We start from the raw sequence: 15,784 nt of genomic DNA on the forward strand, positions 1-15,784 counted from the left end.
GCCTCTATGTATATCCACTGTAGTTGACTGTCCTGCCTTTTCCTGAAGATGCAGCATTCATGTTCTTCATAAAAAGAGCAAAACACTTGATCATTTTGGACCATATCTAGGCTATATTAATTGCCACTCTCTCCTTGCTGCATAGTGGGCTATTCTTTTGCTTGTTTTGCCAAAATAGCTTTGTTTTGGGTTTCTTGCTTTTATCCCTATGCTGTTTGATGTCTGAGGCTTGATTTTTCTCTTCTGACCTGTTCTCATTTCCCTTCACACCCCCATCATATACAGGCTTATTAAGAAATCTCTTTCAAGGGTGCTGTTTGATTAAATCTGGAAACTTTGGCTTAGACCTGTGACGTATAATACTAATCCCCAGACCTGTGGAAATTGTGGAATTGTTTTTTTTTTTAATTTTGTTGACACTTAGTAAATAGTTTCCTTACTTTCTCAAGGCTTCCTTTCTTGAAATTGGAGACCAGCCTACCTTTTTACTTATCTTTGTTTAATGCAAATTGCGTGTTTAATCCAGAAGCATGAGCTATCAAAACAGTTGAAGCCTATTAAATTTCATTTACTTCTTTTGAGAAGACATCCTATTGCATCCAGAAATAGCTAGACCCTATCCTATCTGTATCTGGGAAGATACTTTATGGTAATAATTGTGATGGTGATGTTTTCAGGAATTCTGTTTTTTATCTATGTTTTAGCAGTTTTCTAAGACTAGTTTTGATTCAGGAGTAATTAGATTTGAAAAGGTCATTATCTAATTAATATCTAATTCTTCCCTCCTGCCTTTCTAGAAACAGGCATTGCACATTTCTCTAAATCATTACATAGCTGGAGCTGAGAGTAGTAATACAGCCCAAAGATATGTTACATTTTGGAGTTCTACCAGATTCTTTGTAGATATCGTATGTGTTCTTACTGTGTTCTCACAGTGCTTCTCTAACTGTTGAACTTGCAGTTTCTGCTTTGTTGGGCATGCAGGAACTTCAGTGATGGTGTGAACTAGATGACCTCATATAATTTTTTTTATGTTCTCTGAGGTAGAAAATGTTGACTGTGTCATTTTTCTACACCTAGCTTTTCCAAGAACATAACTCTTCTAATTTTGAGGTTGCCAAGGAGGTGAATATCATCTTGTATCCTAAGTTATGCTCTCCTGTGCACTTTGCAGTCTGCTAATTTAAGAAGTTGTCCATGGCTTACTTCTGAGGCTTGTTGGCATTGATCTGCCATGTAGTTGTGAGGAGAGGAGATGTTTTCCAGGAATAGCTTTTGTGTTCGAGCATTATTTGCAGGACTTGGTTGCTGGTATAAGATACCTAGCTCAGGAGGACAGTACATGAGTCTTTGCAGCTGAAGCTTTCCCTCTTTACAGTCTAGGGAGGCTATAGAAGGTATGTAGCTAGGTTTAGCAGTATAAGGGAAGCCTAGATTTCTAATTAGAGTCTCACCAGCGTCCTGCTAGACACTTCTATCCAGCCTCTTGTGTTTCCCAGGGAAGACTGAGAGCAGCTTATCTGAGCAGTTAAAATAGCATGAATGCAAGTGCCAGGCTAAGGAACTGATGGTGGTGGCTGCTGCTTCCACAGATGGAATTAGAGAGGTAAGATGCTATTGTAAGACAGAAGAGAGACTGGGTATTGGTCCAGTTTCCTACATCAGGAATTAGCAGCCTTCTGTGCTTGTTCCCTTGCTGTGTCCATCCTCTCCCCTGCAGGAATATCTGGGCTCCCTCTGGAAGTACAAGAAGGTGGAGAAGGGAGGTCAGCTAGTTGCATAAAAGAGGAGAAGCCTGCTGAACACTTGTCTGTCAACCAGATTTATGAAGGCTGGGATTGACAGGCTGTCTAGTTGCTGGAGTCCACTGCTGCCATGGGATCTGAATGGCCAGAACTGTGCAGCAGGTTCCAGCTACGCCTGCCTTGATCCCAATGCTATGTATTATGTAACCTGCGCTGTCTTTCAGCCATAGCAACAGTTTCCCGCCCCCAAACAATTGTGTTTAAGTCCCAGGCCATCTGCCAGGATCCTGACTATAATATGTATTCAAGATGTTGCAAGAAACAGTTATCTTTGTAACTGCCTTCCATATGTGCTTTCTCTTTATGTTTTGGTGAAGAAAATAATCAGTGTTTAAATGCTTTACTTCCTTAATATTAGTCTTTATTACAGCTTATCAAATTGCTAACAAACTTCATAGCAAATATTTATGGACTGCTATAATGTCTGGTGGCCAGGTGTTCTTGTTAGATATGAACTAATTTATGAAACTCCATTAAATAAGTGTGGTGTTGGTTGTTTTTTGTTGTTGTTGGTTTGTTGGGTTTTTTTTTACACCAGGTAAGCAAATACTATTTCTGTCAAATACTGCACTCTTCTAAATTTTCTTTAAATGATTTGTGTTGATGTCTGTGTGGCTGTAACAAATATATAGGTCAACAAAGTACATTTACATAATACATTTAACAACCTGTCCTTATTTCCACCACAGGATTAAACCTGTGAGGTTTTGTTAAACTTTACTGTTGGCAATAACTTCATCTTTGTTACTGCAGGTTTACAAAGTGTTGGTCTCAGTTGGCAGAAATGAATGGTTTGTCTTCAGACGGTATGCAGAGTTTGATAAACTCTACAACACGGTAAGCAAAAATGCAAGCTGTGGAATCATGCCAGAATAGCACACAGAGTAACACTTGTTTGCAGTGGTACGGTTTCAGTTAATTCCCTTATTGAGGAGTTTGAATCAACATTCAATAACCATCAGAGCCTGATTAAAGAGAATTAGAGGGTGTTTCTTTTTTTAAACTTGGGTTTGTTTGTATTTCAAACTCAAAATCCACTTACCTGAAACTTTTGGTTTTTTAATCGTTGCTTGGGGTCGTAGTGTAATGAGAGAAACTTCCCATTTACTGGTTGCCAAAACATCTGAAATTTGCATTTGTTCATTATGGTAAAAATCACTGCAAAACTTAAAACATCAACATAGATAAATTTCTCTTAAAAACAGTAGTTTACTTTGAAGTATTGAAAGCAGTGAACAGACCCTTGTTTCTTAATATAAATGTATTGATAAGTCAGTCATGGCAATTCCTACCTGCAGTTTCATAGCCAAATTTTGTGGCAGTGGTCCATATAAAATAGGCCTCTTCAGCAAATAAGTACGGATTTATTGTTTTGGTTTTTTTTTTTTTTAACTAGAAGACGACTTTTCCCCTTTTACATAGTGGGCAAGTGGTGCAAATACTTGCTCAGTGGTGCGGTCTGTTATGTGTCCATGTCGTACCCTTCTCCAGTTCTTTGTGTTTAGAGCCCACAATTTCTGCTTTAACAAAAGAAGAAATAATTCCTCTATGATCCACATAAGAAAAGATTGCCAGCTGCTTTCCTCTGCCTCTGTTTCCCTTCCATTGCCTCTATGAGAAGCAGTCAGGCTTTTCTCCCTCTGGCTCACCGAACACGGGTTTATTGAAGTGCTGGAGCGGGTCCAGAGAAGAGCAACACGACTGGTGAAGGGACTTGAACATAAGACCTATGGGGAGAGGCTGAGGGAGCTGGGGTTGTTTAGTCTAGAGAAGAGGAGGCTTAGAGGTGACCTCATCACTCTCTATAACTACCTGAAGGGAAGTTATAGCCAGGTGGGGATTGGTCTCTTCTCCCAGGCAGTTAGCAATAGGACAAGGGGGCATGGGCTTAAACTCTGCCAGGGGAAATTTAGGCTGGATATTAGAAAGAAATTCTTTACAGAGAGAGTGGTCAGGCATTGGAATGGCCTGCCCAGGGAGGTGGTGGACTCGCCGTCCCTGGAGGTTTTTAAACTGAGATTGGACATGGCACTTAGTGCCATGATCTAGTAAACGGACTAGAGCTGGACCAAGGGTTGGACTCGATGATCTCTGAGGTCTTTTCCAACCCAGTCGATTCTGTGATTCTGTGTGATTCTGTATGTGGCAGTGGTATGCATGTGCACGCAATGAGCTTGGAGCTGTTGGATACACCATGCTATGATTGCCTGCCTCTTGGGATAGACTTGCAAGTGATGCGGAAACAGTGTCCCTTTTTCCATACCTGCAGAGTGCATGTTGGCAATGCTGTTCCCTTGCCACTGTCTCTTGCCATTCAGTTTCACGTTGCTCTGTGGTTTGTTCAGCACTGTTTTTTCTAATGCATGTAGGGGTGGAGGTCCTGGGGAAGCATAACCCAGAGGACTTTTAGTACAGTTTCTATTCAGTGTAATTTGTATAGCATAGTACACTAGAAAGAACTTGTGCTGCCAGCTAGAAGAGATACTGATGTTTTTAAGGAAAGAAGAATTGCCAGCTACTGTATTAGAAAACTGCTGTCTTAAAGAGGATGAGAGTAGGGTTGTTCTTCTGGAGCGCTTGAAGATGAAGCAAATGTTATCATGGATTGGCTTGTGTCTCTTTTTTTTTTTTTAATAAATTCAGTGCTATTGTATACAATCCTCTGGTCAGTTTATCAAGTGTTAAATATAATCAAATTATCAAATGCAGCATCATGAAGTAGGCTTTTCATCCATTTACAATTTTGACTTAGGGGTAGACCACCTGTGGTTTCTAAAGCTTTAAGAATGTTTGGGCAAAACCCAGAGGCCTGTATCCCCAGCCCATCTTAAACCTCAGCCCTGTGCAAGCAAACAAGAAAACAACAAACCCAAAAGAGACAGAGAATTGATAGAGCAGGAAAGTAAACAGGAAAATAAAACCATCATTGAAATTCTAGCCTACTTTTTTAATCTAGCACAAGTGGGAAACTGTTTTGGCAGTATTGCAGAAGACAGCTGTAATAGTCCATAGCTTTCTAAAGTGAGATGGCCTTTGAATTTAAAAGAGCATGACTGGTGCAAACAAGCTGAGTACAGGTTGTTTGGGGTTTGTTTTTTTCCCCAATTGTATGATTAGAGAAGATGGCAGAGAGGAACAGAATTACTAAGAATCAGATGTTCCAACTGTTAGTCAGAACACAAACAAAATGCAGTTATTTCTAGGCACTTTGTCTAAGCACAATCTAATTGTATGTGTTTTGTTTTCAGCTAAAGAAGCAATTTCCCACCATGAACATGAAGATTCCAGCTAAAAGAATATTTGGAGATAATTTTGATCCCGGTAAGTTATCATCTTATTACTCACTTTGTCAGTCTCTTTATATGAAAATTGATCTATTCCAGCCTACAAGAAGCTATCTTAGATGAGTTTTACACCAGTTCTCAAAACAATGACTAAACCCAAGTTTAGTCATGCTTCAGTCAAGAGCAGGAGCTGGCGTAGGTAGGTATTCTACCTTGGGATTGTGAACAAAGTACCGCTTAGTGGCCCAGGGCCTCTCTTCTGCTGAAGGCTGTAGCTTCTTCCAACCCTCCTGTGCTCAGGATTGTGAGAGATTTTCAACTGTCAGGTGTGATTTGCCTTCTATAAAAGCAAAAGCCAAAACCCAGACTCTTCTGAATGTATGCCTAGTAAAATTTAAACTTCCTTTGTGTGATTTTTTTTTTTTTTTCCTCTCTGAAAAATGAAACTACAGGATTTATCTTCAATGACTTTTGAACTCTCTGTATCTAAGTGTGCTTCCTTCTGCAGTTTAGATGAAACTGAACCTCTTCCTGTTGTTCCACTTACAGAAGCCTGTCTGATGTGAACATGATGTGATCCAGTTAGCAGTGATGGGTCCCAGTTAAGCTTGCTCTGCCCACATCAAAATACTAATGGAAACGTGTATTGAATCAACCTAGGTGGCACCACCAATGAATAAATAAAAAAGCAAATGAGGAGGCAAGGCCTTTGCTCTGTGTGTTTGTACCCTCCATTCAGGCCCTTTTTACTTCAGGGTTTTTCTGATGGTCACTGGGCACCTCTCACCCTCCCCAGGCTTGCTGATGTGATCAGACTCTGTGTAGTTTCACCTCCTCCTGCACCTGTTTCCAGCATGTCATTTTTCTCCTTTGCTGAAGAACAAGTGAATCCAAAGATGTTGAACTCTTGGGACATGTCATTTTGGTGGTTTTTAAAGTTCTTTCAAATATTAATTTTTGGCAGCTACTGTTAATCATCTGGATCCTGATGTGAAGCTCCCTTTTATTTTTTTTATTAAAATTATCAAATGCAGGTGTCTGAGCACTGATGTCCTCTTCTGGTGAAGATGTAAATGATTGCCAAAAATTCTAAATGTGTTGTGTCTATAGGGACTTCTTGTTTCATTTAGTTTCTTTTGTTTTCGAGGACCTTGGGGTTTTCAGAGCTGATCTGCTGTACAACCAAATGTACCAATGGATTTCTTGGAGGCAAATTTAGGAAACTGGAATTTAAATGTGGAAGAAAAAGACCCAAACTAAAAACAAACAAAAACCCCCTAAAACTTTATTGAAACTACATATGTAAAAGGATGTTCTCAGACTTGTTTTAAATTTCTACAAACTATGCTGAAATCCTTGAAGCATGAGAAACAGTAGTTCTCAAGATGTTTCTTGCTGGGGGGCAAGGTGGAGATGGAGCCATGATGTTCATTTAATAATTCTGTATCTTAACAGTGATTTATTGAAGCTTTGTAATGTTTCTGCTGGCTTCTGAAATAAGTAGCTTATTTTACAGATGTTGAAAAGATATTTTACTTCTGTCAATCCATGCTTAGGTATGCAGTATTGTACTATTGCATTGGAGTCGTAGGTGCAGCAGAGTGAAACTTAGATATCCCTTTTCCCAAAATCTACCAAAAATACTTTCATAACCTAAATTGTCATTAAATGCTCCATTTTTATTGTCACTTAGGTAACTTCAAAATTAATCTTGTTTTAACTTCAAAAAAAGGGACAGAGGGAGATCATAAAAACCAGTCAAAATACAGAACTAGAAAGTCACAGAATACGTTTGAGCTGACGTGATGCAGGTGTTTTATCCTCAACAATGTGGACAGCTCTGTAGGCTTTGAGTGGCTGATGGCATTGTACATCTTCTGCACTGAAACTGCTGATGTTGGTGACTCCTGTAGCATCTTCATGCAAATTTACTTTCCTGTTTGATGTCAGTAATTTGGGGTTATTAAATACCCTAAGAAGTGTTGAGGTATTATATCTGTGAAACAATATGAGCATTTTTCTTAATATTTGAAATACAGATTTTATTTGAAATTCAATTTTTAAATTTTAATAGTTGTCAGTAATCTATATGCGACAGAGTCTTGTGAAATTGGAGTACCTCGAAAGTTAATAAACAAGTTAAATTTTCTTTTTCCATACAAATTATTGTTGATACAAGTAGTGAAAGACAATATTACTCTGTTGTATACTAGTTGTGTTAGAGCTCTCTTTCTATTTCAACCCCCTTGTGTGTCATTCCATATTGCTGAAAAAAAAAGTTATGTGTTTTAAACTTTGGATGAATGTGGAGATTCTGAGGATTTTTTTGTTTGTTTAATTGGAGATGGTGTTCAAAATAGAAACAAAAGCACTTTACTTAGTTATCTTTAATGGTTACATCCAAGTGCCTCCTGGCTGGATGAATTGAGCAACTTGTATGCTGCCATACCTGTATTACAGAAATAATGCTGCTTGGTGGGACTGTTCATGTAAAAACTTGTGCAACTGATATCAAGTTTTGCCTGTGGCTTTGGTTTTTTTTTGAGTAGAATCGAGTCCTGAAGGGCTCACCCATGTAACGAAGGCTGCGCAGGTTAGCTCATGGTGGTTGCACACTGTTCTTGAAGCCCTTCGGTGCACTTTTAATCCACCTGGCTTTCTACATGTTCAAGTAGTGTTGCAGAAGAAACTGAAAATTGTTCTCTTACCTCACCTGAATGTTTTAAACTTGTGATTTTCATATGTAAAACCAATCCTATTCTGCACCAGTCATAAACCAATCTCTTTTTAACTGCTGTTTAAGTCTTAAAAAAAGAAAACTAAATTGGAAAATAAGTCTTTTTTGCAGGATGTCTGATCATTCTAATAAATCTACCTCTTCTTTTTTTTTTTTTTCCTAGACTTTATTAAGCAGAGAAGAGCAGGACTGAATGAATTCATTCAAAACTTAGTTAGACAGCCAGAGCTATGCAACCAGTAAGTAGCTTCATTTCTGTTTTATAAGGACTATTTAAAAGACATGAGATGTCAAATAAAAAAATTCAAATTAAGTACTTTTAACCAGAAAATGTGTTATACCTGTTCAGTGCCCTTAAGTATAATAAATAAACTTCAATATGACTGTTCATTCATTCAGGAAAAATCTACAGATGAACAGTATAAAAATACTTTTGTTTTCTGAAAATTGATCTACAAATAAACTTGCAGGCAGTTAACTGATCTTAGTTGAAAGGGTGCAGATTCCAGTGTGAACTCTGTTGCTGTAAGGCAGGTGTTTGTTTTGTTGATAGCTTTAGTGTTTGCGGACTCTGCTATCACTTGCTACGACATTGCTGGGAGTCAGTCACTGCCTGCATCCTTTGGTTAGAGCAGTTCATGTATGAACTTGAACCAAGTAGCTTAATGAGCTTGCCTAGGTGGTTTGGGATAACCAAGCTGACCTGCCTAAAGCAAGTGACTAAATTTGCACATAAACTCTTCCAGCAAAAGAAATGTGGGTGTGTTAACCTCACCGGTGGGACAGTGATGAATGAGAGATGATGTGCTAGAGTCAGCTCCAGTTAAATCTGGAGGATAGTGCTTCTGTGTGTGAACTAATTTGGGCAAGTAAACGGCATGTTTCTTCCAGTTTAAATCTATATCTAATCAGTTTAAACTAAATCCATGCGGTTTTCTATGTTGCTTGAACTAGTGAAATGGTAAAGCTCTGTGTTTTGTTTTAGTGTTGAGTAAATGTCTTTAATATGTATGCTTTGTTTACTTAGCCTATCTGTACAACCTGTGAAACTGCCCATTTCCCACAGGAAAAAAAAAGTCTAACAGAATGTTGCTGCAGAATGTAGTCAGATTTTTTCTTTTCCCCAACCAATGAACTATTTAATGTCCTATTAACTTGAAATATGTACTTCCTTCCTTTTTTGGAAAAAAAAAAGAGCATTTTATATGTACTTCCTTATTATAAGTGGAAAAAATTTTGAAACAAAGTATTTACAGTGAAAGAGTTTTCCACCAGAACAAATATGTGAGGTTTGTGGTCATAGTCAGCTTCTTCTGAGGGAAAGAACAGAAAGCATTTTAAATAATTATTGAAAGCTAATCTGTTTTGTTACATTAGGAAAGGACACTGGTGGTATGTAGCACAATCTCCTCCCCTACGTGATTGTCGGTGTGTCCAAGTACCAAATATTGTGTCTCAAAACATACTGTACTTGTTTTCAAAAGGTGAAATAGTACCTTTTTATGCACATCACAAAAGTGTGTGCTAAAAAAAAGGCAAACCTCAAATCCACTTGTCTTTTAGATTTTTGTGAGCTTTTAAAATGGTTTTACGCTGAAATGCATCTGTAGCTGAATCCATGTTCTTTAACAAGGCACTTAGCCTGTCTGATCCATCAAAACTAACTTAAAATACTATTAAGAAACAGGTCTTCAGGTGTTTTGGTGCTGTCGAAAGTGTTTTAAATAAAGTTTATTAGACATAGCTCTACAATAAAAACAAAATAGAGACTGAAGTTTGTCTTGTGCTGTTCTCCTATTCCCCAGCCTTTATGTAACAGTGATTTATGTAGGAGAAAAGGCAAGCCTTTAGTTCACAGTTCAGTGCAAAAGCATTTAATTTTAAAGTAATTTCTGTGTTGTTTTTCTTTTAATTACTGCAAGGTACTTTGTTTTTCTGGAGTGAACTTTTACTTTTTGCAGTGCTCTGTTGCAACAAGTCATATTAATAATTACAAAACCTGTCACCTTTTCTGTGTGCCAATTAATTTTATTAGTGAAGAAATGTGAAAATGTTATGACTTTGTTTTGGTGTGTTGTTTTTGAAAAATCTGCTAGAAACTACTCAAGGAATGTGTGGTGGCTGAGTCTTCACAGGTAGTTCACATCTTTGCTTTCTTAGACCATTTTGCTTTAATGTGCTAATTAAATTTGATATTAGGTAAAATAACTTCTGTAAAGCTAGTAATATACAAGGAAGACTTTGGGGGTTATGCATTCTCACAGAACTTTAAGGAAGGCCACCTTCCATTACATCTTTTAAGCATTAAAACCAGTATCAAGATGTCATATTTTTAAGTCCTACCTAGGAAAACGGTTTCACGAAAGCTTAAGGATGGTTCATAATGATATCCTCATTTCTGCAAGGGAAGGCACCTGAACATCTAAGGTGAAAAGCAGAAATGTCAGACTTGTGTGTCCAAAGATGGTAATGTTTACATTATTCTCTGAAACATGCAGCATTGTGTTCTTCTTTGTTCTTGAGCCTGACATGTTTATTGAATATTGTATCAAAGCCAAACCTTTCTGCTCAAAAACAAACCAAACAAAAACCTGAAGTGCATTAGGGTGATTAGAGAGACCCTATAACGGTTGATAAAGATTTTCCTGCTGTCAGGTGGAATAGGGGTGAGATGGATCAGTGGCTTAGACCCAGCTGGGAGTTAAATGGACTGATTTCCAGGTGCATTTACTCAGTTAACTGTATTTGATAGAGAATTTGTTCTCACAGGTAAAATGTGGATGTTGCAAAAAAAATGTCAGAAGGGACAGAAGTTTGATAATGCATTCCCCTTGCTGCCTGAGTAGTAGCTGGAAGTTGGCTACTTGTGAGCACTGTGAGGCTCCCTAAATCACTGAGCAACTACTCAAATTGGACTGCTCGCCCCCTCAAACGTAGGTCTTCACTGAAAAAGTAACACATTTAATTGTCTATCAGAACATGTACAAAGAAAATCTGTTTGAATCCAAATGTATAATAGAGGATGCATTAAAGATGTAGTTATTTTTAGATAGTCCAAAGTAGCTGCTTAATGAAAATGAGAACATTTGCATAACACTTGAAGAACTTGAGGATGACAATACCCTGCAACCTCTATGGGGAAATGAGTTATCAGTTCTTTAAGTGAGAAGTGGGGTTCTGCATTTGTTCCCTTGAAGAAAGAGTGACTAGATTTTTCTGGTTTTGAAGTGGGATGAATATAAAAATGAATATGAAACCCCTGGATTGTAACATATCGCAGTTTGTGTCAGGGAAAGCAAACCTTGCATTACATTAGTTATGATCTTTTAAAATCTTACTGTACCTGATGGCTTTTTGAGCCTCTGCTTTCTGTAAGAGCGTGAGTCAGCCGTGAGCCCAGGTGACCAAAAAGGCCAACAGCATCCTGGCTTGTATCAGAAACAGTGTGACCAGCAGGACTAGAGAAGTGATTCTCTCACTGTACTCAGCACTGGTGAGGCCCAACTTCAAATCCTGTGTTCAGTTTTGGGCCCCTCACTACAGAAAAGACATTGAGCTGCTGGGGAGAGTTCAGAGAAGGGCAGTGAAGCTGGTGAGGGGTCTGGAGCACAAGTCTGATGAGGAGCTGCTGAGGGAACTGGGGCTGTTCAGCCTGGAGAAAAGGAGGCTGAGGGGGGACCTTATTGCTGTCTACAGCTACCTGAAAGGAGGTTGTAGCATGGAGGGTGTTGGTCTCTTTTCCCAAGTAACAAGTGATAGGACAAGGGGAAATGGCCTCAAGTTGTGCCTGGGGAGGTTTAGATTGGATATTAAGAAAAATTTCTTCACAGCAAGGGTTGTCAGGCATTGGAACAGGCCGACCAGGTAAGTGTTTGAGTCACAATCCCTGGAGATCTTCAAAAGACATGTAGATTAGGTTCTTAGGGACATGGTTTAGTGCCAGAATTAGGTTAATGGTTGGACTCAATGATTTTGAGGGTCTCTTCCAACCAAAATGATTCTATGATTCTAAAGATGACGGTGTTGAGCATCCTTTTTTAAACTCTTTTCTTGATCCTTCTAATTTGATATTTTGAAGGTATTTTAGGAATAGTTTCAGTGTATTTTAAAATACCTTAATGCATGTGAGCTAATACAGCATAGAAGTCCTACTGCTACATAGCATTTTGCATAACATGCTTCAATCTTGCCTAAGAAATTGCTACATTAACCTTTTTATTTTTAGTTACTAATTCTTTGCAGTGCTTTTAAAATTACAAATGTGAACAATGTAACATTGATCACTTACGCTTCTGGCTGCCATGTATTGTGGAGATTGTTGAATACCCTGCAACCATACAGCAGCCTTTTACTGTGAACGGAGTTTTTTTTTTGTTTGGGATTGGGTTTTTTTTGTTGGTTTGAGTTTTATTTTGTTTTTTGTTTTGTTTTGTTGAGGATTGTTGTTTGTTTTGTTGTTGTTGTGTTTGTTTCCCTGCTGTGAATTCAGTCATGGACAAAGTTACTATAGTAACTGTCTGAGATGTATTACAACATGCTCTATTTAATCAGTCAGTTGTCCAGAATAGTTAATGCTGAAAGGTAATTAAGGTCTGGTTTCATTATTCTGTCTAGTGAAAAGCATTAACCATAACTTTTTATTCTTGATGTTATCATATCCAGAGATTCTCGAACTTAAATTGTTGCATCATGAGCCAACATTACTATAATATTCAAACCATAGTGATTTTTTGTCTTCTTGAGACTCAGGATACAAGACAGACTCTGAAGCAGATCAGAATTTAGAGTTCACATAAGATGGGAAGAATTAAACTGAAATGATGGTAGGAAGTTGTATGACCAGTCTTTTTGCTGTATTCTAAACCTGAAGGGCTGATGGTCACTGAAGCAGATTTCAAATAGGGTTTAGGAATATAGAAGGTAAGCGATGGAGACTGGGAGCCTTAGGTAGTATGGCACAGGAATTAGGTTCGGCAAAGCTAGTATGAAATACAGGAGCTGGAGCAATGTCAGAAACAGCTCATCTCTTCTGATCCTAACTTTAGAGAAGTGTTGAGGGTGAAGTGGCTTGTAAATAGCAAAGCATGTATATCTACTTCTGATATAAAATTACTCTGGTTTATATATACTAGGGTTAAAAGAGCAGCTGCATAGTAAGCTAGTGCTTTTCCTGTACTGAAAGGCTCATGCAGAGTTTCCAATCAATGACTGCCCTGAGACCTTTGCAAATAACTTTATCTCAGAAATTTAGGTAAGATTTTTTTTCCTTGATAAGCAGGTTGCCTTTTAGTGAACTGAAGGAATTTGAAAGATTCAAATCATCTCTTCAAGTGGTATACAGGCTATATGTGATACCCATTTGCTTAGGAATTAGTTTTGCCTCACTTGTGTTATTTATTCTTTACTCCCTCACTGTACTGTGGTTGAGAAAGGCATTACATTCTTTTTAACTTAGAATTGGTTAGCCTTGCTTCCTGGAGCAGCTTCTCAGAATTCCCCTCTCTTCTCTCTTTTCTCCCAGTCTTCCCCCAGCCCCCACCAAGACAGAGCTAGAAACCAATGCTGAAGTTAAAATGCACCTGCTTAGGTACTGTGGGAAGCTTGTAGTCTCTCTTGCTGGTTCCTGAAGGGTAGCATTTGTGTGCTGTAGCTCACTGGAAGAATTCCTGGCATTGTCTTGTCAGTGCCCAGCTAGAATGCACTCTGAATACAAAATCACCGTCTTCTGCTTTAAAGCAAATGGGGATAGGAATGTTACTGCCACGTACCTCTTGGAACATGTGTCTCTCTTTGGGATACGGGCTACGTATTTAATTCTGTATTGTGTTGGACTATTTCATTAATTTGGAAATGTAAAAGTGGCTTTAAATTCTTCATTTTTTTGAAAGAAAATTGTTTTCCCGGTGGTTGCTAGCCAGTTAAAACTCATATCTTCTTCTAATAATTACCTTTTAATGCAGTTCTGCAGAGTGTTTCCTTATGAAGTCTTCATGTATATATATTTTGACATGTCAGGTTTTTGCAAGTGGATAATTTTATGTACTCTATGTAACACATTCAGCAGTTGAATTATGTTGCTATAAAGGCATGTACACAGTCCTTAATTACCAGAATTTAAATATAAAACTTCATGATGAGTAGCACCTCTGTAGGCTGCTGTTTAATCCTATGCTTCCTGTGGTTATGGCTGAAAATCATGCAGATTATTGCTGTGCTAATGAAGTTAACTGTGTTTTTAGCCCAGATGTCAGAGCATTTCTTCAGATGGATAACCCAAAACACCAGTCGGATCCATCTGAAGATGAAGATGAAAGGAGTGGTCGGAAGGTAATGAAAAAGAAGTAGTAGAGTTTTCTAAATTTTAGCTGCTTGAGGGCAATCATAGGTATGCTATTTACTGAAATTACTGGTTGGTTTTGCAATAAATCCCCTCCATGTTATTTTAAGCAAATGTGTGCCACTGTGGGCTGTAAGATATTTTTCTGTCATACGTGGAACTGCAGAGAGGGTAAAAGTGATCACTAGCTTTGTCTTGCTTCTTCCCCGCTTGCTGTATGGGTTAAAGAAATACAGCTTTAGTCATAGCTTAGCTGTCACAGTTTTTGCAGTCTCTTCAAAGGCTCTTGCTAAGAACATCTGGCAAGGAGCAGGGCAGATTGAATGTTTGTCTTTTTGTTGCTTGTGTGTTGTTTCATTGTTTGGGTTTGGTTTTTTTTAAACAGGCAGAGAAATATAATTTGGAGGAGAAAATGCAGTCTTTCTAAAAGTCACTCAGGAACAAAGATGGGTTTGATTTCATTTTACATATAGCACTGTGTGAGGTCTCAAGTCTCTTTTGTCACACAAGCCACTCACTACATAGCTAGATGTATTCTCTGAAAATTAATTTACACCCTTCAGAAACAGTGCTGTTTGAAAAAAGGAGTACTTCTAGGAAGGCAGAAGTGCCATATTTAAGCTTGCTTTCTCTGTGGCTTACTTCTGGATATACAAATGTAATCTTAGTACTTCTGTTCTTATTCAGACCCTGTCAAAGATATGAGTTGTCATTTTGGTTTGTGTGATCCACAGCAGATTGAGAGTTTTCTCAAAGTGTCATTTCAAAGATGCTTAGTGACCTGAAGCATACTTTTTGATATCAAATTCAGCTTCTCATAGTTACAGTAAGTGATGAAGCTGGAGAATAAGGAACAAAAATAAGCCCTCAAGAAAAGAAAAATCTTAAAACTTCAATAGTAGCTTTTTAAAAACTGTTCAGTGCTATTGCGTGAATGGCTCTTATTAGTGAATAGCAGCATCCTGCGCTGCTGTCAGGGATTGTGTAAGAGTACTGGTTTTGTGATGCCTGCTTGCCTGTCCGCAGGTAACTTGTGTTTAAATGCAGTTTATTATTCTCTAATAAAGTCCAAAGCCACAATGAGGGTACAAATACTATATATATTTTTTTCTTTAATCAAAAACAAAATGGAGAAAATTACATAAATGGCAGTGCCTTCCTCCTCTCCCTGTAATTTAAAAATTCTGTCTGGGTGTGTACTGGTAAGATTCATGCCATTCCTGGAACTGGGTTAGTTAACCTTTAATATCAGGGTAGAAAAGGTTGGTAATGTTTTTCTTGGGGTGGGGAGAATGTTCACTTTTGGTTTTTTCTTCTTTTTAAAGCACAGTCTTTCATTAATTATTCTTGCATAAACAGTGTGGGTTTAAAATTATTTTATTGGTAAGATCTTGGAAAATTTAGAATAAGAGATAGAAAATACATTCCTAGAGCAAATACAGAAAAGTTCTGGATGAGGAGCAAGTTGTTTGTTGAAACAAGCTTAAATTTTTCTTCCTAATCTTGTCCTCTGTGTCTGGACACAATTATTTTATTACCTTCATCCTTTAATATGATGTATATAGAAATAATTTGTGACAAGGTGATGATAGACAGCTATTTCAACTTAGAAAGTTCCCAG

At 38.0% G+C, this 15,784-nt stretch overlaps 1 protein-coding gene across 9 annotated transcripts in view; it reads left to right on the plus strand.

Moving 5' to 3' along the window:
• Positions 1-15,784, plus strand: part of SGK3 (serum/glucocorticoid regulated kinase family member 3) — a 60,089-nt gene that overhangs the window by 32,548 nt on the left and 11,757 nt on the right. For all 9 annotated transcript variants that reach the window (XM_065053709.1, XM_065053714.1, XM_065053713.1 and 6 more), the window contains 4 exons: positions 2,559-2,642; positions 5,054-5,126; positions 7,990-8,065; positions 14,066-14,153. In XM_065053709.1, coding sequence (XP_064909781.1) covers positions 2,559-2,642; positions 5,054-5,126; positions 7,990-8,065; positions 14,066-14,153 — 321 coding nt within the window. The remainder of the gene's footprint in view (positions 1-2,558; positions 2,643-5,053; positions 5,127-7,989; positions 8,066-14,065; positions 14,154-15,784) is intronic.

The sequence above is a fragment of the Columba livia genome, chromosome 2, assembly GCF_036013475.1.
Source record: "Columba livia isolate bColLiv1 breed racing homer chromosome 2, bColLiv1.pat.W.v2, whole genome shotgun sequence".
NCBI classification, from domain to species: domain Eukaryota; kingdom Metazoa; phylum Chordata; class Aves; order Columbiformes; family Columbidae; genus Columba; species Columba livia.